This window comes from Dendrobates tinctorius, unplaced genomic scaffold (assembly GCF_039654945.1).
Source record: "Dendrobates tinctorius isolate UK_male_01 unplaced genomic scaffold, ASM3965494v1 ptg000070l, whole genome shotgun sequence".
Classification (NCBI taxonomy): Eukaryota; Metazoa; Chordata; class Amphibia; order Anura; family Dendrobatidae; genus Dendrobates; species Dendrobates tinctorius.
This window is the reverse complement of record NW_027361738.1, coordinates 86,899,597-86,924,770: the sequence shown is the minus strand read 5'-3', so window position 1 is coordinate 86,924,770 and position 25,174 is coordinate 86,899,597. Positions and strand designations below refer to the sequence as shown.

Here is a 25,174-nt window from a genome sequence, read left to right as displayed (position 1 = left end):
TGGGGTAATGTATGGGGTAATATATATAGTAATATATGGGGTAATGTATGGGGTAATGTATAGGATAATTTATGAGGTAATATATACCCCATATATTACACCATATATTCTTCTATACATTGCCATATATGTAGTAATATATGGAGTAATATACAAGGTATTATATAGACTAATGTATAGAGGAATATTTGGGATAATGAGTATTATATGGGGTAATGTGTAGTGGAATATATTGGTAATATATAGAGTAATGTATGGAGTAACACATAGATCAATATATGGGGTAATGTATAGAAGAATATTGGTGTAATATTTAGAGGAATATATGGGGTGATATATGGGGTAATATGTATAGTGTAGGGGGTGGTATATGGGGCAATATCTGATGACTTCTGTGGTCAGTAGATCACTCCCGGAGACGTCACTCCTGCTGCAGTTCCTCCGTCCTTGCCACTAGATGTCGCCAGAGTCCCGCGGCATCAGCCGCACTGTGGCGTCTGGTGTGAGCGGCGGCCTTATCACGACTCCCTCCCGCAGAGCCGCAGTGCGCCCTGTCATGGGCACCTTCTCCACCTGCCCATCACACAGGGGGTCCCCAGCAGCCCCTCTCCTCCCCCAGTAAAGCACGTTCATGTCTGGCCACTTTTATTATAGAAATGTGTAAAGTTTGTAAGGATGGCGCAGAGAGCAGCGCCGGGGACAGCGCCTCACCCTGCGCCTCACCCTGCGCCTCGCCTCACCCTGCGCCTCACCCTGCGCCTCACCCTGCGCCTCCTCTCACCCTGCGCCTCCTCTCACCCTGCGCCTCCTCTCACCCTGCGCCTCACCCTGCGCCTCCTCTCACCCTGCGCCTCACCCTGCGCCTCCTCTCACCCTGCGCTCTCCGCTTCCAGCACAACAAGCCGCTGTACTCCTTTGAAGATAACGCAGACTATGTGTACGACGTCATGTGGTCTCCGCTGCACCCCGCGGTCTTCGCCTGTGTGGACGGGATGGGCCGCCTGGACCTGTGGAACCTGAACAGCGACACCGAGGTGAGAGGAGCTGCGGCTTTATTAACCCCTGTGCGACAGTCAGCTGACTGCAGTGGGCTGTACACCACACACACCGTACACTGTACACACACACACACTGTACACTGTACACACACACCGTACACACACACCGCACACTGTACACACACACCGTACACACACACCGCACACTGTACACACACACCACACACCGTACACACACCACACACTGTACACACACACCGTACACACACACACCACACACACTGTACACACACCACACACACCGTACACTGTACACACACACCGTACACTGTACACACACACCGTACACACACACCGCACACTGTACACACACCACACACCGTACACACACCACACACTGTACACACACACCGTACACACACACACCACACACACTGTACACACACCACACACCGTACACGCACCACACACTGTACACACACACCGTACACACACCACACACACCGTACACGCACCACACACTGTACACACACACCGTACACACACCACACACACTGTACACACCACACACCGTACACACACCACACACCGTACACACACCACACACTGTACACACACACCACACACACCACACACACCGTACACACACACCGTACACACACCACACACTGTACACACACACCGTACACACACACCACACACACCACACACACCACACACACACCACACACCGTACACACACCACACACTGTACACACACACCGTACACACACACCACACACACCATACACACACCACACACTGTACACACACTGTACACACACACACCACACACTGTACACACACCACACACTGTACACACACCACACTGTACACAAACCACACACTGTACACACACACCACACACCACACACTGTACACACACACTGTACACACACACACACCACACACTGTACACACACCACACCACACACTGTACACACACACCACACCACACACTGTACACACACCACACTGTACACACACCACACACTGTACACACACACCACACCACACACTGTACACACACCACACTGTACACACACCACACACTGTACACACACACCACACCACACACTGTACACACACTACACACACCACACACTGTACACACACACCACACACCGTACACACACCACACACTGTACACACACACCATACACACACACACCACACACTGTACACACACACACACCACACACCGTACACACACCACACACTGTACACACACACCGCACACACACACACCACACACACCGTACACACACACACACCACACCACACACCAGACACTGTTCACACACACCGTACGTACACACACACCACACACTGTATACACACACCACACACTGTACACACACACCACACACCGTACACACACCACACACTGTACACACACCACACACACCCACTCAATTGTGCTCTTCACAGCTTGTTGTATTATTATTTTACACTTTGTTTTATCTCATACATTTTCTATCATATACATTTTTGTATTTTATTCTACACCTACTTAATTTTATTAATATTTTTTATTTTTTTATATGTATAATTTAGACATTTTTGTGTTTTATCATAAATTTCCAGTTTATTCTAATAGATATATTTTATTTTAGACATATTTAACTTTATTAATATCATTATATATTTTTTTTACATTTTTGCTTTATCTATCTATATGTATATAAATAGTCTAATATTATATTTTAGGCTTATGTATTTATTTTATACTTTAGAGATTTCATTTGTTTTATTTTATACTTTTCTTTACCTTTTTATTTATATTTTTTATTTCAGGTTCCGAAAGCGCAATTTCACAAAAACTAATTGTTCTGCCGTACTTCATACATTATATTATTTGATTATTATTAATAATTATTATTGTTTCATCATCTGATATGCAAATATAAATTCCTGAATATCAGAATATTATATGTCTGTTTGCGTTTTATGTGTGGTCGTATCGCAGGTAATACTTCCATTTTAATGGTGTGACTTATTTGTAAGCGGGTTCGGCGGCAATGTGTTATCACTCTCGTTTATACGATAGCTCTTATTATTATCATTAATATTATTATTTATTTTTTTATCTTGTCATTTGATACATTCTGATTATTGCTCTTTTGAGTTTTCAGGTTATTATCTCCTGTACATACACATTCTATTTATTCCCCTGCTGTTCTGCACCCTTATTATTCTGCAAATCATATATTATTTTTTATCAATATTCATATTATTACATCATTTTGCCTTTTATAGGGCTTTCTTATGAGTACGACAATGTCATTTTTTGATCGATGCCTTAATTATGTGAATGATGGTGACACTCGGGTCCGTTTTTCCTGGATTTGATTAATTCTGGCATTTAACCATATTTGATAATAATAATAATTATTATTATTATTATTATTATCTTTGCACTACCGTATCCGAAAACTTTCCCTATGTTTTGTCACCTTTTACTCGTGATATCTTTAATTTTTAAATCATGTTCTGAAAATTTAAGGAAAAAAAAAAAAATTAAATGTAAAAAATTAAAATTCTTCATTACAAGAAATAAGAACCTTGGCAGATTATCAAGCGTTCTGGGATTATTGGTCGGACCTGTAGAAGTAGTATAAAAGTGATATATAATGTAGGAGTCTTCTGATTGGATATCACTCCATTCTCAATAACTAAAAAAAAACGAGTTCTGGATTATCAGAATTTCCAGTCGTTCAGACGTCGGATTCTAGGAATTTGACTAAATAGTTGTACAAATTTAATTAGCAATTAGATCTGACGATTTTTCCTCTTTTCTGATGGGCCTAAATACGGATAAATAAAAAAAAACAATTGTTTATTTTTTGAAATTTCATATAAAGTATAAATATTATACAAAGGCACACTTTTTTTTTTAATTTCACATTTTTGTTATTTTTTTTCTCTTCTTCTCTAACCCTCAATTTGCTGGGGTCGTTCCATTTTGCATTAGTCACGCCAATGATATCGCCGAAGACGATCAAACGAATAAAATATAAGTATATACATATATCATGTTATACGACCATGTAAAAAAAAGGCCTTTATATTCAAATTAATTAAATTTCCACTGGAAGCGAAAAGGTTAATTCATATGTTAATATGTTCTGTCTTTTTTTTTTTTTTACATTATTTGAAACGATTGCTTTTATTATATCGGTTAAAATGTATAAAAGTTTAATCACATATGTAATTTAATGATGAATGAAGTGTTTTGAGGGCTGATTGATAATGATATTATAATTCCCTCATTTCTCACCTGTAAGAAGGAGCGGCTCGGGGAATTGAGCATCTAATTATTGGTGGAGGAACGCTGATTTTGAGCTGTTGTAAAATACAATAAAAAAAATGAAAAAAAAAATCAGGCAGCGTGACAGTCACTCTTCACTTAATTTGGGGGCCTAGAATGCCAGGTAACATTTTTGTAACTTTTTAAGTAATCTTTTTATGCAATGACTTAATAAAATGATAAATAATATTTTTAAAAAATTAAAACTTGCATTTCTATTAAAAAAACTTTTTTTTGGGGGGGGTTTAATTTCCATACTCATTTTTAGTTGAAAATTTAAAATCAGATTTTTTTTTTTTTAATAATCGGAAATATAACATAACTTCATTTTCTGCCAATTTTTTTTTTTTTTTTTTTCAATTTTCTGTCATTGGATGGTATTGGCAATTTTGTGGTTTTACTCCAGTACTGTCTCGAATCCATGTAAATGACTCTCAAATGAGAGACGGCATCACAGAAGCTTTTGAAGTGTTTTTTTTTCAAGCAGGAAGTGCAGCAGCCTTTTTAATTAGGAAGCCTACTGCTGGAGGATATATAGAAGGCTGACTGGTACAGAAATAAAAAAAAATAAAAAAAAAAAAACTTTGGAGAAATTGTTGACTATATCCTTTAGGTATTAATAAAAAAAAAAAAAAAAGAACTTTTAAGTTATCAAGATAAAAAAAAAAAAAAAGCGGAGGTCGTATTAAATTGCGCCCTAAATCCAGCGTTCTAAAAATTGTATTTATTTTCTTACGTCTAAATTAACGATATGAAAAAAAAAATAAACAAGAAAAAAAATCCACTGCATAATTTAATTAAGACCCCAAATACAGAACAAATTACTTTTTTTTTTAATGAGGGACTTAATATTATTAAATACATGTTATATTAATAATCAGCGCAATCGGGTAAACTGGAATGTTGATTATTTTTTTTCTTCTGTCCATTAATTTTATTAATAAACAAAATTAAATAATAATTTAAAAAATCTACGGTATTTTGATTATTTTTTTATTCTGTCCATTAATTTATTAATAAATAAAATTAAATAATAGAAAATATATATTTTGATTATTTTTTTTCTATCTATTAATTTATTAATAATTCAAATAAATAATAAAAAAAAATCTATTTTAAGAAAAAAATTTTTTAACCATCATGGTACAAATAAAAATAAGCTTAAAATAAAAAAAATATATATATATTTTTAGAGACAAGAGTAGTAATTTTCTAGAAGTTGGAAGGGGGTGGGGGAGAGAAAGGGAAGAATAACTCCTTCTCATATTAAAAATATTCATCATTCTGCTCTCCGGCAGCCACAAAAACATATGTTCTTTTTTAACTTATTCTGCCAGTCCATATTTTTTAAGTAATAGTAATTACCGTTCCCCCCCCCCTCGATATTTCACGTCAACCAGTGCTCGTCGGTAGGGGAACGGCACGCATTGCCAATTGAAATGATATATTTTCTGCAAAGGGGGAAGGATAAAAAAAAGAACCATGTGACTTGAGCCATTCATTAAAATGCAAATTGAATTCCATAATTAGCATATAGAATTCCGCAAAGTCATTTGTTACATTTTCAAATTTTTCAAAATTTTTTGAATCAAAAGTTGTTGTTTTTTTTTAGGGTTTTTCTTGGTGTGGCGTCATTGGGGTTAAGGATTGGCGTTTGTTTGTCCATGGAGGAGCAGCCAATAGCTTAGTCTATGGCATTTACATGAATGTACTTTATCTCCGGAGCTTAAATCACATCCGTCATTTAATCATATGTTAGCAGAGCCCTGCATGGGGAAATAGAGGGATTCTGCAACCAGTCGAATGTGGCCCAGTACAATAGTATTTGTATTAAATCAAATAGTAGTCTCATCTCTCCCAATTGCTACCCCATACAATTGCTAAAGGACTGTGTCAGTACAGTAGTTTAACTCACATAGAGAATTGCAGTGTGCTCCCGGTTCACCAGTCTGCAGAATTGATGGCTCGCCATGCTGAGTGCTTTTTGTTCCAAGGAACAGAGGTTCACTTTCATAGCCTCCGCAGAGGGAGCTGTGACAAAAAGAGACGCCGCGAGCATCCAGATATTAACGTGTCAGACTAAAAAAAAAAATACACTGTATTTAGCCCTGAGATTTTTCTGTATTGAGTGGACGGGCATTAGAACAGCTGGCATCCATCCTACATAGAAATCTGCGCCGCCACCATCCCTAACCCAACGCACTTGTTTTCTTTTTTATCTCTTTGCAACTTGCACCATTTTTCCGTTTGGGCCACATTAGAAAAATATATCTAAACCAAATTCCTAATGCTCGATATGTAACGTAATTCCAAATTTATTGCAACGTGTAAAGCAGACGATTAAAACGTGTATTTATAATTTTAAGTCTCTCATTGAAATTTTAATTCGTCCCGTTTTTGATAGTCTTAAGTTGTGCATTTTCCTTAAAAAAAGGTTTAAAAAACTAAAACGCAAATCCATAAAAGAGGCCTAAAAATAACGTAAAGAGTAAATAAATAAGTAAGAAAAAATATAACTAAATGCAAATTCATAAAAAAGGCCTATAAATAGCAAATATAACTAGTAAATAAATTAAAAAAAAAAGAAATAAATGCATATAGGGTACACAAAAGTAGCCAACAAATAACAGATAAAGGCAAAGATAAATGGTAAATAAAAATAATAGAAATGTGAATACATAAAAGAAACAAGTATCAGATAAAGGCAAAGATAAATAGTGAATAAATGCAAACAAATATTAAATAAAAAAATAGAAATAAATGCATATACGGTACATAAAGGAGGCCTATAAATAACCTATAAGGGTAAAGATAAATAGTACGGTAAATAGAAATAAATGTAAATACATAAAAGAAACGTAATTATCAGATAAAGGTAAAGATGAATAGTAAATAAATGCAGGTAAATAGTAAATAAAAAATAGAAATAAATTCAAATGCATAAAAGAGGCCTATAAATATTAGGGAAAGGTAAAGATAAATAAAGCTAAAAAATGGTAGAAATAAAGGCAAAAAAAAAAGCATAAAAGTAACACATAGATGCAAACATAAATAGTAAATAAATAAGATAGAAATAAATAAATGCAAAAATTAAGAAATAAACTAAAACTAAATTTCTAGGAATAGAAGTAGAACAGATAAACGCAAAATAAAAATGTCTCATAACTGGGTTGACGTCGGCCCCAATCATTATGGTTGGGCCTAGCATCTTATGTATTCTTAGGCCTTGTACACATAAGCCTTTTGGATTAGTGAGATAATTTCAGGGCACCAATGCAGATGGCCAATGTTTACCTCCGTTTTCCTGTCCATTTTTGGGATGGACATGGGCTTTTTTTTGTGCTGTTTCAGGTGTTGATTCTCCCACGTAAGGCACATAATTTTTAGGCAACTAAAAAAATGAGTCAAGTGAAACAGTTTGTATAGAGCACAAAAAACAATGGAAAGGAAAAATTGAAAAAACCCCAAAACCCAAAGCTTGCTGTGACACTGGTATTGGCAGCCTTTACATTAAATTAGTATGGAAACACATTTTATCTCGCCTGTGGTAAATCATAAATGAGAATCACCAGTGATTGATTGTCGGTGCCCATGTGACATGAATTGGCCAATGAATGATGACTTCAGTGTCTTAAAAAGCCACACGGTAGGCCCTGTTCCTTTGTCACAACGGTGAAGACAAAGGAGCTGTCTGAGGACATCAGGACTTCTATTATTATCAATATCAAGACTTCCAAAGGGCATAAGGCCATCTCCGAAAACCTTGGTATCCCACTTTCAACAGTGCACTATGTTATTAAGAAGTTTGCAAAGCATGAAACTGTCAAGAACCTTCCTAGACGTGGGGGAAAAAGGAAAATTGACTAGAGATGTCTTCGAAGGTTGGTGCGAATGGTGTAAAAAACACCACGTCAAACATCCATAGACCTGAAGACCAACCTGGATCAGTCTGGGGTCATGGTTTCAACAAATACCATAACCAATACACTAAACCAAGCAGAGCGTTATGGGCAAAGGCCGATGTAGAAACCATTGCTGAAGAAAAGACATAAAAAGGAACAACTGATCTTTGCCAAAGAGTACCTTGACAAACCACAATCCTTCTGGGAAAATGTTCTGTGGACAGATGAAACAAAAATAGAGCTTTTTCGCAATGCAAACAAACATTTTGTTTACAGACTGCTCAATAAAGCTTTTAAGGAAAAGAACACCCTACCAACAGTTAAGCATGGTGGAGGATACATAATGCTGTGTGGTTGCTTTGCTGCATCTGGTATCGGAGGCCTTGACCATATCACAGAAATCATGAAATCGGAGGATTCTCCAGAGATTTTACAGTGATATGTCCTACCCAGTGTGCGAACACTTGGTTTGAGTCAAAGATCATGATTGCTCCAGCAAGGCAATGACCCAAAACACATATCCAAAAGTACACAGGAATGGTTGAAAAAGAAAAAATGGACTGTTTTAAAATTTTCAGCAAGGAGTCCTGATCTCAGTTTATTTCTGAAGATATTGTACAGTCTATGGAAAAAAATGAAGGGGTTCCAATAATGGTGAGCAGGACTGTAATTGATGCCCAAGTTTATTACCCCCAAGTATGCATAGACAAGGACACTTTAGACACTGATGACAGCACAAGAAAAGATTGGACATGTTGAATTCCAGTATGCCCAATCTTCTTTTTCTCCAGCATCTGTTGTTTGGGAAGACAGTAAGTAATCCAGATGCACAGTCAGTGCATTTAGAAGATTTGATCCAAAATTAGTCTTAAAGGGGTTGTCTACCTTGTAGAATCCATTTTCACTAGTAAGGTCCTTAAGGATAAACTCACCGAAGGGTCTCTCGTTTCTAGGATCCTCAACGATCTGTTGTAGAGTTGACCAAAAGTTTTGCAGGAGTCTGGTTAATCGGCCAAGTCAGGAGTTCATGGCCACCGGACCAAAGTCCTGCGAACCTCCTTCCACCTGTCGGTATGATCCTCAGTGCTTCTTCTGTTAGAGTAAGCTCGGCGCAACGTCATTTTTGCGGCATGATATTGCGCTGCCCCTACTAATCAGAAGAGGTGCCGGCAGGCAGGAGGAGGTTTCCAGGGCTTTGGTCCGGCGGCCACAGACCACCGACATGACCGCTCGACCAGAATCCTGCAAATCTTTTTTCTAATCAGTTGTAATCTGTGCGTGAGCTAAGCTATTTCCCTGCAGCGCCTCCACAGGAGAAAAAATGCACTACACGACTATCATGAAAATCAATTTCTTGCCCTTTGATATGTACGGATATGCCGAGTCCTCCAGAGCTGGACGACTCTCTGGTAGGTAAGGGTCTTGAATGGGGACCCCCTCTATTAACTCAGAATTCCCTAATGGGTTTTCTAAACCAGATGAAACCCTTTTAGCCTGAGGGGGCTCAAACCTATAAAAAAAATCATCTATTGGTTGGAAAATGTGTCAGGTTGTTCATCAGCAGCTGACAATAATCTGACTACAGCAAACCACACCTTGTAACTTGGCTTCCATGATCCTGCAACTTGGATTTGGGGGGAAAAGAAGCCACCGGTGATGGTTTAGGTGGAGTTACATCTGGGATATTCACCCCGTAATGATGGATTTTGGTCAGGCAGGTTTTCTGGGAGTTGTAGTACTGGAATGTCCTCTGTTAGCGCAGACTTTAATGAGTAAATGTTCAGAACCGAGCAGCCGGACGTTTGACTGTTGTGGTTTGCTTTGCATACTTTTAGTGGAAAACATGGTGGAAAAAAAAAAGAATAATCCAGCCCCGCAAATTCGTTACTCTTTTACTATGGAAAATATACATTGCTTACTTTTCTTTCCCGGTGGGGGATGTGATTAGAGAACAATAAATCCCTGTTTTCTCGTGGCAGGAGGCGTCTGTGTTACCAGGAGATGTCTGCGGGGGGCGTGCAACTACTGTTCCCAAAATTAGTAGACTTGTTAGGATCGTGGTCCTCGGCTGATGGAGTCACAGTTTTTTTTTTAATGTTTCCCTTATCCCTCTATATGGAAGGTTCCCACCGCAAGCACGACTGTGGAAGGAGCGTCCGCGCTCAACCGCGTCCGCTGGGCTCAGAGCGGCCGAGAGGTGGCAGTCGGAGACTCCGAAGGACGGATCTGGATCTATGATGTCGGAGAGGTATGAGGGTATTGGATGGGGACCACTGTTCTTTCTTTGATAATGTGGACTAAAGTCGCACTATGTAACACTGTGTCCTGGCCGTGGCTACTGGTTTTATGATGGTCAATTCCCAGGATACTGGACGCCCAATGGCACAAAAAATTTCTCACCCAGCTTACCAAAAAATGAAAAATTAGAAAAAAAAATAGAATTTTTTCAACTTGTTATAACAACCCCCAAGTACTTTAATTAATGGCGAGACGTATTTATGTACACTTTTCTCCCACAGGACATGTGTCAGTGCAGGGTCTCCGCAGGAAACACACTGGATACATTCTGTAGGTTTCTTTGTAACACGAATTTGTATGATATTCGGAACATGACCCCAAAAAATCCCAGATACCTAATGGCTCATCTGCCAGACCGCCCCCGTGCTCACTGCCTGGTCCTCCTCCGCTGTTGTGCGCCACATCTCCGACCTCTTATCTATAGGCTAGGACCTCCAGCCGCGTCCTGGCCTTGGAGGTCACTGCTCACCATGAGGTCACGGCGCAGATCTTGACGTTGTGACTTTACAACATCTTAGTAACTAAGAGACGAACATAAGTCATTGACTCCCTGTATGATAACTGTCGTACATGGGTGTCAGATGCACATAGTCACGTAACCACTATGCCCCGCCCAAGGCAAAAAAGAAAAGTAAATGAGCACGATGGTAACATTTTTACAAAAATACAAACAAACAAAAACATGTAATCCTGAAATTTTGGTGCTTTCATCACTGGAGTCTTGAAGGACGTCACAAGGAAGAAGTGTCAATGTCCCAGACTTATCTGCTGTAGTAAATGATTGGATTCCCTCTGAAACATCATTTCTGGAAAATTTAATCTTACACCTCTGCGTTCCTCTGATATTCTTCCTGGACATTATTGAATAAATTCCATCACCTTTGCTAAGAAGAATGTTGACTCCCAGTTGCCTCTATCCATCTATCTATTATCTATCATGGAAAACCTGACCAGCACATCCCAAGTGTGAACAGGTGCAGGCTGCAATGGCTGCATAATATATAAAAAGGAAATACAGCAGCTCTCTGTGAGGGACAAGATACAGTGGGGGAAAAAAAGTATTTAGTCAGTCAGCAATAGTGCAAGTTCCACCACTTAAAAAGATGAGAGGCGTCTGTAATTTACATCATAGGTAGACCTCAACTATGGGAGACAAACTGAGAAAAAAAAATCCAGAAAATCACATTGTCTGTTTTTTTTTTCATTTTATTTGCATATTATGGTGGAAAATAAGTATTTGGTCAGAAACAAAATTTCATCTCAATACTTTGTGATATATCCTTTGTTGGCAATGACAGAGGTCAAACGTTTTCTGTAAGTCTTCACAAGGTTGCCACACACTGTTGTTGGTATGTTGGCCCATTCTTCCATGCAGATCTCTAGAGCAGTGATGTTTTTGGCTTTTCGCTTGGCAACACGGACTTTAAACTCCCTCCAAAGGTTTTCTATAGGGTTGAGATCTGGAGACTGGCTAGGCCACTCCAGGACCTTGAAATGCTTCTTACGAAGCCACTCCTTCGTTGCCCTGGCGGTGTGCTTTGGATCATTGTCATGTTGAAAGACCCAGCCACGTTTTCATCTTCAATGCCCATGCTGATGGAAGGAGGTTTGCACTCAAAATCTCACGATACATGGCCCCATTCATTCTTTCATGTACCCAGATCAGTCGTCCTGGCCCCTTTGCAGAGAAACAGCCCCAAAGCATGATGTTTCCACCACCATGCTTTACAGTAGGTATGGTGTTTGATGGATGCAACTCAGTATTCTTTTTCCTCCAAACACGACAAGTTGTGTTTCTACCAAACAGTTCCAGTTTGGTTTCATCAGACCATAGGACATTCTCCCAAAACTCCTCTGGATCATCCAAATGCTCTCTAGCAAACTTCAGACGGGCCCGGACATATACAGGCTTAAGCAGTGGGACACGTCTGGCACTGCAGGATCTGAGTCCATGGTGGCGTAGTGTGTTACTTATGGTAGGCCTTGTTACATTGGTCCCAGCTCTCTGCAGTTCATTCACTAGGTCCCCCCGCGTGGTTCTGGGATTTTTGCTCACCGTTCTTGTGATCATTCTGACCCCACGGGGTGGGATCTTGCGTGGAGCACCAGATCGAGGAAGATTATCAGTGGTCTTGTATGTCTTCCATTTTCTAATTATTGCTCCCACAGTTGATTTCTTCACTCCAAGCTGGTTGGCCATTGCAGATTCAGTCTTCCCAGCCTGGTGCAGGGCTACAATTTTGTTTCTGGTGTCCTTTGACAGCTCTTTGGTCTTCACCATAGTGGAGTTTGGAGTCAGACTGTTTGAGGGTGTGCACAGGTGTCTTTTTATACTGATAACAAGTTTAAACAGGTGCCATTACTACAGGTAATGAGTGGAGGAAAGAGGAGACTCTTAAAGAAGAAGTTACAGATCTGTGAGAGCCAGAAATCTTGATTGCTTGTTTCTGACCAAATACTTATTTTCCACCATAATATGCAAATAAAATGAAAAAAAAACAGACAATGTGATTTTCTGGATTTTTTTTTCTCAGTTTGTCTCCCATAGTTGAGGTCTACCTTTGATGTAAATTACAGACGCCTCTCATCTTTTTAAGTGGTGGAACTTGCACTATTGCTGACTGACTAAATACTTTTTTTCCCCACTGTATATGAAAACAATGGAAATATTACATCTAAACTGTATTCTTATTCAATAACATGTACTTAAAAAAATTAAGGTTCTTAACGCATAAATTAGCAAATTCATATATGCCCATCAACCACGGCAAGGTGACCTCTCTCTGATGGGTCCTATCCTGCTGAACATGCTACTAAGTATCCATCTGTCTATTATCTATCCTTCTATCTATTATCTATTTTCTATCTATCTGTTATCTTTTATCTATCTATAGGTGCTTCTCAAAAAATTAGATCATCAAAATGTTAATTTATTTCAGTTCTTCAATGCAAAAAGTGAATCTCCTATATTCTATAAAGTCATTACACATAGAGTGATCTGTTTCACGTGTTTATTTCTGTTAATGTTGATGATTATGGCTTACAGCCAATGAAAACCCAGAAGTCATTATCTCAGTAAATTAGAATAATTAACAAAAAACACCTCCAAAGGCTCCTAAGTGTTTATAAAGGTCCCTTAGTCTGTTTCAGAAGACTCCACAATCATGGGGAAGACTGCTGACCTGACAGATGTCCAAAAGGCAGTCACTGACACACTCCACAAGGAGGAGAAGCCACAAAAGGTCATTGCTAAAAAAGCCGGCTGTTCACAGAGTGCTGTATCCAAGAATATAAATGGAAAGTGGAGTGGAAGGAAAAAGTGTGGTAGAAAAAGGTGCACAAGCAACCGGGATAACCGAAGCCTGGAAAGGATTAAGAAAAGGTCATTCAAAAATTTGGGGGAGATTCACAAGGAGAGGACTGCTGCTGGAGTCATTGCTTCACACCACACACAGACGTATCCAGGACATGGGCTACAAGTGTCACATTCCTTGTGTCACCCACTCATGACCAATAGACAACGCCAGAATCGTCTTACCTGGGCCAAGGAGAAAAAGAACTGGACTGTTGTCAGTGGTCCAAGGTGTTATTTTCAGATGAAAATAAATTTTGCATTTAATTTGGAAATCACGGTCCCAGAGTCTGGAGGAAGAGTGGAGAGGCCACAATCCAAGCTGCTGGAGGTCTAGTGTGAAGTTTCCACAATCAGTGATGGTTTGGGGAGCCATGTCATCTGCTGGTGTAGGTCCACTGTGTTTTATCAAGACCAAAGTCAGCGCAGCCGTCTACCAGGACATTTTAGATCACTTCATGCTTCCCTCTGCCGACAAGCTTTATGGAGATGGAAATGTCATTCTCCAGCCGGACTTGGCCCCTGTCCACACTGCCAAAAGTACCAATACCTGGTGTACACACAACAGTGTCACTGTGCTTGATTAGCAGCAAACTCGCCTGACCTTAACCCCATAGAGAATCTACGGAGTATTGTCAAGAGGAAGATGAGAGACCCCAGACCCAACAATGCAGACAAGCTGAAGGCTGCTATCAAAGCAACCTGGGCTTCCATAACCCCTCAGCAGTGCCACAGGCTGATCGCCTCCATGCCACGCCGCATTGATGCAGTAACTGATGCAAAAGGAGCCCCGACCAAGTACTGAGTGCATTTACTGATCATACATTACAGTAGGCCAACATTTCAGATTTCAAAATCATTTTTCAAGCTGGTGTTATAAAGTATTCTAATTTACTGAGATAATGACCTTTCAGTTGTCATTGGCTATAAGCCATAATCATCAACATTACCAGAAATAAACACGTGAAATAGATCACTCTGTGTGTAATGACTCTATAGAATATAGGAGAGTCACTTTTTCTATTGAAGAACTGAAAGAAATTCACTTTTTGATGATATTCTAATCTTGTGAGAAGCACTTGTATCTATCTATCTATCTATTATCTATCTATCTATCTATCTATCTATCTATCTATCAATCTATCTACTGTATCTTACAGCAATCTTGGATTAAGTCTATGATGTTCCACTTATGGCTTAAAACAGGCACAATCCAAACTCCCTTATAAAGTAATTCTAGAAACATGATGAAATGAAAGGATTTATTTGACATCTCTCCTTCTGCCAACAATGACACCTTCAGGAGGTGGTAACTGAGTGGAGTTTTTCTTAACTTAAAGCAGTTGTATCATCATTTTAAATGGGTAAAGTGTTTGTAAAAACTTCTCAAGAACAGAGAGATTTAAATTTTGTAGTTCAATTTTTTTTGTTGCCTTGGTTACTGGCTACCACTTCAGTGTAGCAGAGGCAAGCATACTCTTTGGCAACGTTTATATTACTTACAAGCTGTTTACTATAGAGCTTGTAAGCTCTGCTCTGAAGATGGCAGATTGCTGGATCCTGACTATTTTCAGCACCCGTGCATTTCACCAATGCTGCATAAGTCATAATGCTTGCAGCATGGGGGAGCTTGCCGTCCTAGCCAGAGGCACAACAAGGGATCAGAAAGGGTCATCAGAAAATGACCTGTTATTTAAATCAAGTTTTGTGCTAAACATCGTTTGGTAGTTCTTTTTTTTTCAAGTCACTATCTATATTGAAAAAATCAGTATATCCACAGAGCTTTATAAATGACTGATAACACCTCTGTATACAGTAGATAACGCAGGACCCACCATTCACAATAGGTGATGTCACAGCTCACCTCCTCCTCCTGTACAATGACTGATAACACCTCTATATACAGTAGATAACGCAGGACCCACCATTCACAATAGGTGATGTCACAGCTCACCTCCTCCTCCTGTACAATGACTGATAACACCTCTATATACAGTAGATAACACAGGATCCACCATTCACAATAGTTAATGTCACAGCTCACCTCCTCCTCCTGTACAATAACTGATAACACCTCTATATATAGTAGATAACACAGGATCCACCATTCACTTTAGGTGATGTCACAGCTCACCTCCTCCTCATGCACAATGACTGATAACTCCTCTATATATAGTAGATAACACAGGATCCACCATTCACAATAGGGGATGTCACAGCTCACCTCCTCTTGTACAATGACTGATAACACCTCTGTATACAGCAGTTAATACAGGATCCACCATTCACAATAGCCGGTCACAGCTCACTTCAGTGATGCTGAACTGCAGTACCAGACACAGACAGGTGTGACGCTGTTTCTAGAAGTAAGCAGCCATGTTTATCTAACCTCAGACTTCTCCTGTCTCGAATATTTGACAGAAATGATGCCAGTGCTACAAGTTTTTGCCTGAATGTAATCACTGCCGGAGTTTCCACCACTTTCCCTCTCCTAGCTCCCACTGGCAGCCAATCACTGCGGTGCACCCTATATTCCTGCTGCTGCTGCACATCTTCCTTCAGTCTCCGAGCTGTCATAAATAGCAATTTATAATCCCAGATATACCAGGTGGCGAGATATCAGACCATTCAGACTAAAAATTGCTGATGGGAAGTAAAGTCAGAAACTGAAGATAGGAAAAGTCTATAGGCAAATTTTGGACTGGGGCTGTCGTCACTGTGGGAAGTTTCATGACAATTTTCACACATTTAAAAGTAGAATTCTAAATAAATAAAAACCCCATAGAGATCTTCCTACTGATGGTAGATCCCTGGCACAGCGTGAAAATGTCACCCAGCACTGTATCTGCTAACCGCCTTCATACAACCTTATCTTGAAGCATAACATTGTGTTAAAACAAAAAAATACAAATTCATGATTGACTCAAGTAGAACCTGGAACACCCGACACTTACTAAAAATAAAAGTTCAGGATGTGCAGAGTTCATACATGTTACTTATATCTACGTATACATGGACATTTCATCACATATTCATCAGAACGGAGAAGAGAAAAAAAAGTGTCTGTGATCCAGATATGAGTCATATAGTTGATAAGGTGTCAAATTAGGGAAAGTGTTACATTTCCAATATATGGATACCAAGTCTAAACGCAAACTATTTTGCACCCGTCAGGCCTACTTCGAATTGGGAAACCAGGCAAGTACATTTTTGGCCTATTTGGTGCGCCAACATAACACATCTAACACTATACTTCAAATTCGGAAACCAGATAATTCAATAGCAACCTCTACTGAGGATAAACTTCACTGCTTCTCTGACTGCTGTAATACGTTATATACTTCTGGGGGTGGTCCTGGTGTCACAGAATGTCTGGACAATTTATCAGACTTAGAATTCCCCACGTTAGACTCTACTCAGCGAGCCCTTTTGGGCGCTGATTTCACTATAGAAGAAATAGAAGATGCTATGATGGACTTGGCCTCTGGGAAGGCTCCTGGACCGGATGGGTTTCCTATTGAGTTATATAGAAAGTATAAAGATATATTGGCACCACTTCTCTTAGAGGTGTTTCAGGGGATTTGGGGGAGGGGGGGGGTGTGTGCCGGGTTCCTTTTATGAAGCAAATATTATTGTGCTTAAAAAAAGAAGGGAAGGACCCCCTTATTGTGCTTAAAAAAGAAGGGAAGGACCCCCTTATTGTGCTTAAAAAAGAAGGGAAGGACCCCCTTATTGTGCTTAAAAAAGAAGGGAAGGACCCCCTTATTGTGCTTAAAAAAGAAGGGAAGGACCCCCTTATTGTGCTTAAAAAAGAAGGGAAGGACCCCCTTATTGTGCTTAAAAAAGAAGGGAAGGACCCCCTTATTGTGCTTAAAAATGAAGGGAAGGACCCCCTTGGCTGTGGATCATACTGCCCCATATCACTGGTAAATGTAGATTATAAAATTTTTACTAAGGTTCTGGCCACTAGACTGAACTCGGTTATATTGAATCTCCTACACTCTGACCAAACTGGTTTCATGCCTGGCAAGAGCGGCTCCATTAATATTAGGCGGGTCCAGTCGGTGGTTCAGTACAGTTCTTTAGTGTCGGATAATTCTTGGGCTTTGGCGTCGTTGGCCCTTTCTATTTGCATGTTTGCGGAAATATGTTTTTGGTGATAGATTTCCACAATGAATTAGCGCAATATACGCAAAACCTAAGGCTCATATAATCATAAATAATTCTATATCGAAACCATTTTCTCTGTCTAGAGGGACACGGCAGGGGTGCCCCCCTCTCACCGACCCTCTTTGCCCTAGCAATCGAGGCCTTGGCAATACGTGTAAGGTCCTCTCTGAATATCAGGGGCATAAGCATAGCAGATCGTCTAGATACTATCGGCCTTTATGCCGATGACACGGTGCTATTCATGGACAAAACAGAGGAAGCGCTGCCGTATGTAATTGATATCATTGAGAAATTCAGTAAATACTCAGGTTTATATATTAACTGGGAAAAGTCCGTCTTATTGCCCCTTTCTCATAACTCAGGAGCCCATCTTGATACCCAGTCTTTGTTGCCTATAGTGTCACATTTGCCAGATTTTTATTTATATTATCTGGCCGGACAGGTTAAGGCCTTGAGCGGCTGGATGCCCGATAGCCACCTACCCAACTCCGAAAGTTATCTGACCCATTCTGCAAGAATTGACAGCCCGCTGAGTTTTTTTTTAGAAACAAGTAAGCCCGGCATCCCCCGATTGTTGCCTTTACTCCGATTAGCGAGGTCAGTCTGGAGACAAATTAAAAAAGTGGTTCACTTTAGGAATATTGTAGCTGAAATGCCATTATGGAACAATGCTTATTTTCCGGTGCTGTTGAACCACCCATCCACTGAATTCTGGATTCTACATGGTGTCTCCTCGATCAGAGATTTATATCTAAGTGGTGTCCTAATGTCCTTCGAACAAATCCAGTCTAAAAACAATATCCCGAGATCCCAATTATTTCGCTACCTTCAGCTTAGATCAGCTTTTCAGTCACATTTACCCTCCACGGGTGGGATCCAAACTATCTTATCTTTCCCTTTAATAGGAATCCTTAAGTCCCTGGGGCCCCAGGGTCTCATTTCTGCTCTATACACTTAGGGTACCGTTACACTTAGCGATGCACCAGCGATCCCGACAACGATATGGATTGCTGGTACATCGCTAAGTGATCGCTAGTGAGCTGCCACACAGGCAGATCTCACCAGCGACATCGCTGGGGTCGCTACTTACCTGTCAGATGCGGCAATCCTGATGTCCTCCCGCCCGCTTCCACACGCCACTCGTCGGCGCCACAGGAAGCCCAGCAGGAAGCACCCGACGAGAAATGGTCCAGGACGTTCTCGCGCGATCAGCGATGAGCAGCGGGGGAGCCGGTCGGAGGTAAGTATCACATGTAGCGATATCGCTTAGTGTAACGGGGGCTTTATATGCTGTCTGTGGGAACCGGCTCTGGCATGATGGCAATTAGGAAGAGGTGGGAGAGTCTTATTCCTGATGCTCAGGATGAGGATTGGGAGGTGGTTCTTGAATCTACGATTGGGGTGTCTCCGTCTATCATTAATAGAATGATTCAATTATATATGGTACTCCAGTCATACTTAACCCTGTCACGACTCTTTAAAATGGGTCGACTCCAGTCTTCGGAATGTTTGAGGTGTCACTCAGCGGAGGCAGATTTTGCTCATATGGTATGGAGTTGCCCTATTATCCTCTCTTACTGGAATGAGGTAACATCACTGTTGACCTCCTTAGTACAAATCCCAGTTCCCCTTAACCCACTGGTCTGTTTGTTCGGGGTGTTGGACGGGGAGATGTGGGGACACTATGTTGGAATTTTCTTGTGGGAGACGCTCTTTCTGGCTAGAAAGGTGTTGGCACTACGGTGGATGGGTGTTGCACATCCTTCCCTCAGAGCCTGGATTGAACTGGTAAATTCAGTTATACCGTATGAGCGAACGTTATATCAAAACCGGGGCTGTCTGGGGAAATTTGACAAAATTTGGGATAGGTGGAACTCCTCTCACCTCAACATTCTAGTACGTAGTGGTTCAGAACCACCATAAATGTTATGATTAAAATACTTTGAATTATCCTATGGCATCCAATGGCTATTAAATGTACATGACTGTGCTTGGCAGTGTATTAGTTGTAGTTTAATTAGATGTGTAGTCTCATTGTGAGATATATATCGCCAAATAGCTATAGAGTCAAAATGTTCTCTTCACTTGTTGATTTGGTGTACTATTCTTGCACCAGTGTATGGACTTATGAAACCTAATTGCATTAAGGATTTAATATGTAAGGTTGCTGTTCTTTTATATTTGTTTGGACAAGTGCATGTATATTACATTGGCTACATACATGTGTGTATACGTTGTTATATGATTAAGAAACTAATTTAAAAAAAAGGAGGGAAAGTGGTGTTTAGATGAGTATCTACTTACGGTAGGGGCTCATATCATATCTGATAAAATTCATGGATGTCCTTTGCAGTTACTAGAGGCTTTACAAGGGAGGGATTACATTCAGAAGCTGTAATCAATAAGTAAAGTGATAACATGAGGAAAAGTTCCTGTATTCTTTCCACTATGATCACTGGAGGTGGTTCAGGGGGTGAGATGACAACATACTGTGATTAGTAACAGAGGTGATAACTAGAAAAAAAGTTCCTGTGGTTACTGAAGACTGTGCAGAAGGAGCAATGAAAACAACCGGTTGTGACCGGTAAGTATGGTAATAACAAGAAGAAAAGTTTCTTTCCTTACTGAACGCTGTAGAAGAAGAGAAATTACATCAACAAGCAATGATTGGTAAGAGAAGTGATAACTAGAAGAAAAGTTTATGTGGTTACTGGAGGCTGCACAGTGGATGAGATGACAACGGACAATGCTTGGTAAGAGATCTGATGGCTGTAAGAAAATGTCTTGTGAGTAGTGAAGGCTTTGCAGTGAGGAAAAATGACAGCAACCAGCAGTGACTGGTGGGAGAGAAGTAATAACCAGATGAAAAGTTTCTGCTGTTACTTTAGCCTTTACTAAGGAAGAGGTGTCAACAGGCTGTGATTGATAAGAGAGATGATAGCTAATAAAAAAGTTTCTGGGATTATTGAAAACTGTGCATGGTGAAATATGAAATCAACAGACTATGATTGGTAAATAAAAGTTCTTGTGGTTACTGGGGAGAAAGGACAGCAAGAGATAGAGATTAAGAGGTGATAACTAGAAGAAAAGTTCCTGTTTTTACTGAAAGCTATCTGTGGAGGGGAAGATGAAAGAAACAGTCTGTGATTAGTAAGATAGTTGATAACAGGGAGAAAAGTTTCTGTGCTTACTGGAGGCAGTAAAGGAGGAGAAATGACTGGGACAAGTAGTGATTGGTCAGAGAAATGATAACTACTACTAGCAGAAAAGTTCCTGTGGTTACTGGAGGCTTCATAGAGGACAAGATGACAACAGGGAATGATTGGTAAGATAGGTGATAACTAGAAAAAAAATTCCAGTGGATACTGAGGTATGTGAAGGGAGAGAGATGACAGCAACAAGGAAGTGATTGGTGGGAGAAGTGATAACTAGAAGAAAAGTTCTTGTGATTACTGGACGCTGCACAGGGGAAGACCTGATAACAGTTTGTGATTGGTAAGATAGGTGCTATCTAGAAGAAAACTTCCTATGGTTACTGAATGCTGTGCAGGAGGAGAGATGTCAACAGCTGTGATTGGTAAAATCTAACTTCCAGTATATGAGAGATAACTATAAAAAAGTTTCTGTGGTTATGAAAGGTTTTGCAGGGGGAGAGATGAAAGCAACAAGCTTTTGATTGGTAAGGGGGTGATAAAAAGAAAAAGAGTTCCTGTTAGTTGCTAGATGCTCAACTTGAGGAGAAATGACTGCAGCAGACCGTGATTGATAAAAGGGGCGATAACGAGAAGAAACGTTCCTGTGGTTACTGGACGCTGTACAGTAGGAGAAATGATAGCAAAAGTCAGTGATTGGTAAGAGAAGTGATAAGTAGAAGAAATTTTCCTGGGTTACTAGAGGCTGCCCAGTGGAAGAGATTAGAACATGCTCCCATATATGAGTGGTAGCTAGAAAAAAAATGTTCATGTGGTTACCGGTGGCTGTACAAGGAGAGAGATGAAAGCAACAGGCTGTGATTGGTAAGAGGACTGAACAGGAAGAGAAGTTCCAGTGTTTACTGGAGGCTGTACAGAAGGAGAAATGACAGCACCAGGCCATGATTGATAAGAGGAGTGATAACAAGAAGAAAAGTTCCAGTGGTTTCTGGAGGTTGTAGAGGAGGAAAAAGCACTACGACAGTCAGTGATTGGTAAGCAACGTGGTGATAAGTAGAAGAAAGGTTCCTGTGACTACTGGAGGCTGCACAGGGAAAGAGATGACAACAGACTGTGATTGTTAGGAGAGGTGATAACTAGAAGAAACATTCATGTGAATACTGGAGGCTGTGCAGGGTGAGAGATGTATTCAATAGTCTGTGATTGGTAAGATGATTAATACCAAGAAGAAAAGTTTTTGTGGTTACTGAAGACTGTTCAGGAGGAGAAATGACAGTAACACACATTTATTTCTAAGAGAAATGATAACTAAAATGAAAGTCCTGTTGTTACTGAAGATTGTACAGGGGAAGAAAATGCCCATAGGCTGTACTCTTCACTGAGTTTCTAGATGCGGTAGTAGGGGGAAATGACAGTGACAGGCTGTGATCCTCCTCCTGCTCTTGCTGCTCTTACTCCCGCCCACCCTTTACACAGACACAGAACCAGGAGGTAAATAAATATTATTATTCTGCTGTCTTACTGTTTAACCTAGAATTATACATTTAAAAGCTAAGATCTCAGTTTATAGTCTAGTTTCCAAAAGCATCGTCAGTCATAACCTAGAATAAAGCAATACTGTAGATGATCATTTCCTATGATTTGCACTGATGACATTTCCTAGTGCTCGGTGACTCCTTGGAAGTAGGCTTGTTTAACCTATTTGGCATGTTCCTCTTTGCTATGGACCTGAGGGAGGTTGTAGTGTTCTATGTATAAAGTATAACAGAATTTTATTATAATCATGTCTAGTCAGGGCTGGATCTTGGGGGGGTGGTGGGGCATATGCCCTGGGCACAGCCATCAGAAGGGCTCCATCGGGCCACCTGATGCATTAGTCCGAGGGGTCTCCCAGGCACCTGCATTTTGTCCCCAGTTGGGGATTTAGCATTTTTCTGAGCTTTCTCTGTCAAGTTGACAGCCGGCTCAGAGAAGATGTAGCACGCCGGTTCCCATTAATCAATTGAACTCGTGTTTCAGGTGCGAGTACAATTGAAGACCTGACTACCAACACTTCAGGGTCAGGGTGAAGTCAACAGCATGATTAGGTCATCTGATCACACTGCTGACGTCACTCTCCTGCACCACACAGACGGTAAAAGTCAGAAGAAACCAAAGTTTTTTTGGGGAATCTTGTGAGGGGACAGTATAAGAAGGGGGAGTTTGAGGAGGCAGTATGGGAAGGGGGAAATGTGTGAGGAGACAGTATATGCAGTGGGGGGTGATGTGTAAACAGTCAGTATGGGAAAGGAGAGATGGGAAATGTGTGAGGAGACAGTATGGGGAGGATAGGGGAATGTGTGACAGGACAGTAAGGGGGAGAATGTATGGGAAAAGTGGGAGAGGGCAAAGTATAAAGACTGGGTTGTGTGGGGGCAGTATAGAGAGGGGAAAGCATAGGAGAGCATGAGGACACAGTATAGAGAGGGAAATGTGAGGACGGAGCACAGTATAGAGACTAGGCAGTATGGGGGAACACAGTGTGAGGCGACAGTCTGTAAAGAGGGCTCAGTGTGGAAAGGAGAGGGGAGTGTGGAGACTATGTACTGGGTGGGCCTTTTATATGGATACACCTGGGTGGGCCATGTATATGGATACACCTAAATAAAATGGGAATAGTTGGTGATATCAGCTGTTTGTGGCATATTAGTATATGGGAGGGGGAAAACTTATGTGCCACAAACAGGAAGTTGATATCACCAACCATTCCCATTTTATTTAGGTGTATCCATATAAATGGCCCACCCTGTACTATAAGAGGGGCTGTGTGGGAGTCATGTTTTTTTCAAGGAAAACAGTGAAGGACAATTATTCAGGAGCAGATATTTTTATTTAGAAGCATTATACTGGCACTATTATTTTTTAGAGGCACCTTGTCAGGATATGCTTCAGAAGATCGGAGAAGAGAGAAGTCTGCAGAGGCAAGCTGTGTATGTGAAAAGTCATCATGGTGTCTGGACAAGATGGATAAGAAAATAAAGAAAATGACTCCAATAAGAGATGATGTCATCTATAAGGTACCTCAATGTAAATGTGATACTGACAAAGTATAATAAGTACTGTGGTTCCTGTATGATCCGTAGTCTGATGATCACTGATAACAACAACTCCCAGTATCTCTTTATCATTGTTAAGGACTTACTGGGAGTTGTAGGATTATGCAATACAATTGTATATGAGGCTCGCCTTGCATTACAATTGATAGCTGTTCTAAGCTTGGTGCTGTATTCATTTATTGATGGTTGCTCTGTCGATGAATTCCCATACTGATGTGAACGTGGAGATGTATTTCTGTACTGATGGTGGTTCTGATTATGTATTTCTGTGCTCATGGGGATTGTGATGCTGGATTTCTGTTCTGCTGGTGCTTCTGGTGGTATATTTTTGTACTGATGTTGGTTCTGGTGATGTATTTTTTGTGCTGATGAGGGTTGTGAGGCTGTATTTTTGTGCTGTTTTTTTTGGCTATGTTTTTCTGTACTGATGATTGTTCTTGTGATGTATTCATGTACTGATTGTGGTTCTAGTGATGTATTTTTATTCCTATAGTTGGCCTGGTGCTGTAATTGTGTAATGCGGGTGGTTTTGGTTATGTATTTCTGTACTGTTGTTTGTTGTAATTCTATATTTTGTGCTGGTGGTTCAGCTGAAATATTTCTGTGCTGATGAGGGTTGTGATACTGTATTTCTGTACTGATCGTGGTCCTGGTGATGTAGTACTGTACTGATGGTGGTTCTGTTGATGTATTCTTGTGCTGTTATTGATTCTGATCCAGTACACGTGTAACAATACATAACTCATAAGATTACATGAATTTTTGCCACGGGATAGGAAAACCTAAAGTTGCTTCTGTGGCTAGTGGTGAGACCATTTTGGGGAGTTGTAGTGTCCTCTATGTATAATCTAATAGAAT

The 25,174-nt window shown here is 40.4% G+C and overlaps 1 protein-coding gene across 5 annotated transcripts in view; it reads left to right on the top strand.

The window, feature by feature from the left end:
- The window catches only part of DYNC1I1 (dynein cytoplasmic 1 intermediate chain 1), a 463,207-nt gene that overhangs the window by 382,983 nt on the left and 55,050 nt on the right, over window positions 1–25,174 (top strand). For 3 of the 5 annotated variants that reach the window (XM_073582090.1, XM_073582089.1, XM_073582091.1), the window contains 2 exons: window positions 894–1,034; window positions 10,372–10,497. The exons of 1 other annotated variant lie outside the window; for it this stretch is intronic. In XM_073582090.1, the coding sequence (XP_073438191.1) occupies window positions 894–1,034; window positions 10,372–10,497 (267 nt within the window). Of the gene's footprint in view, window positions 1–893; window positions 1,035–2,834; window positions 4,834–10,371; window positions 10,498–25,174 lie in introns of those variants that run through there. One more of the 5 variants, XM_073582092.1, reaches the window with a different exon arrangement.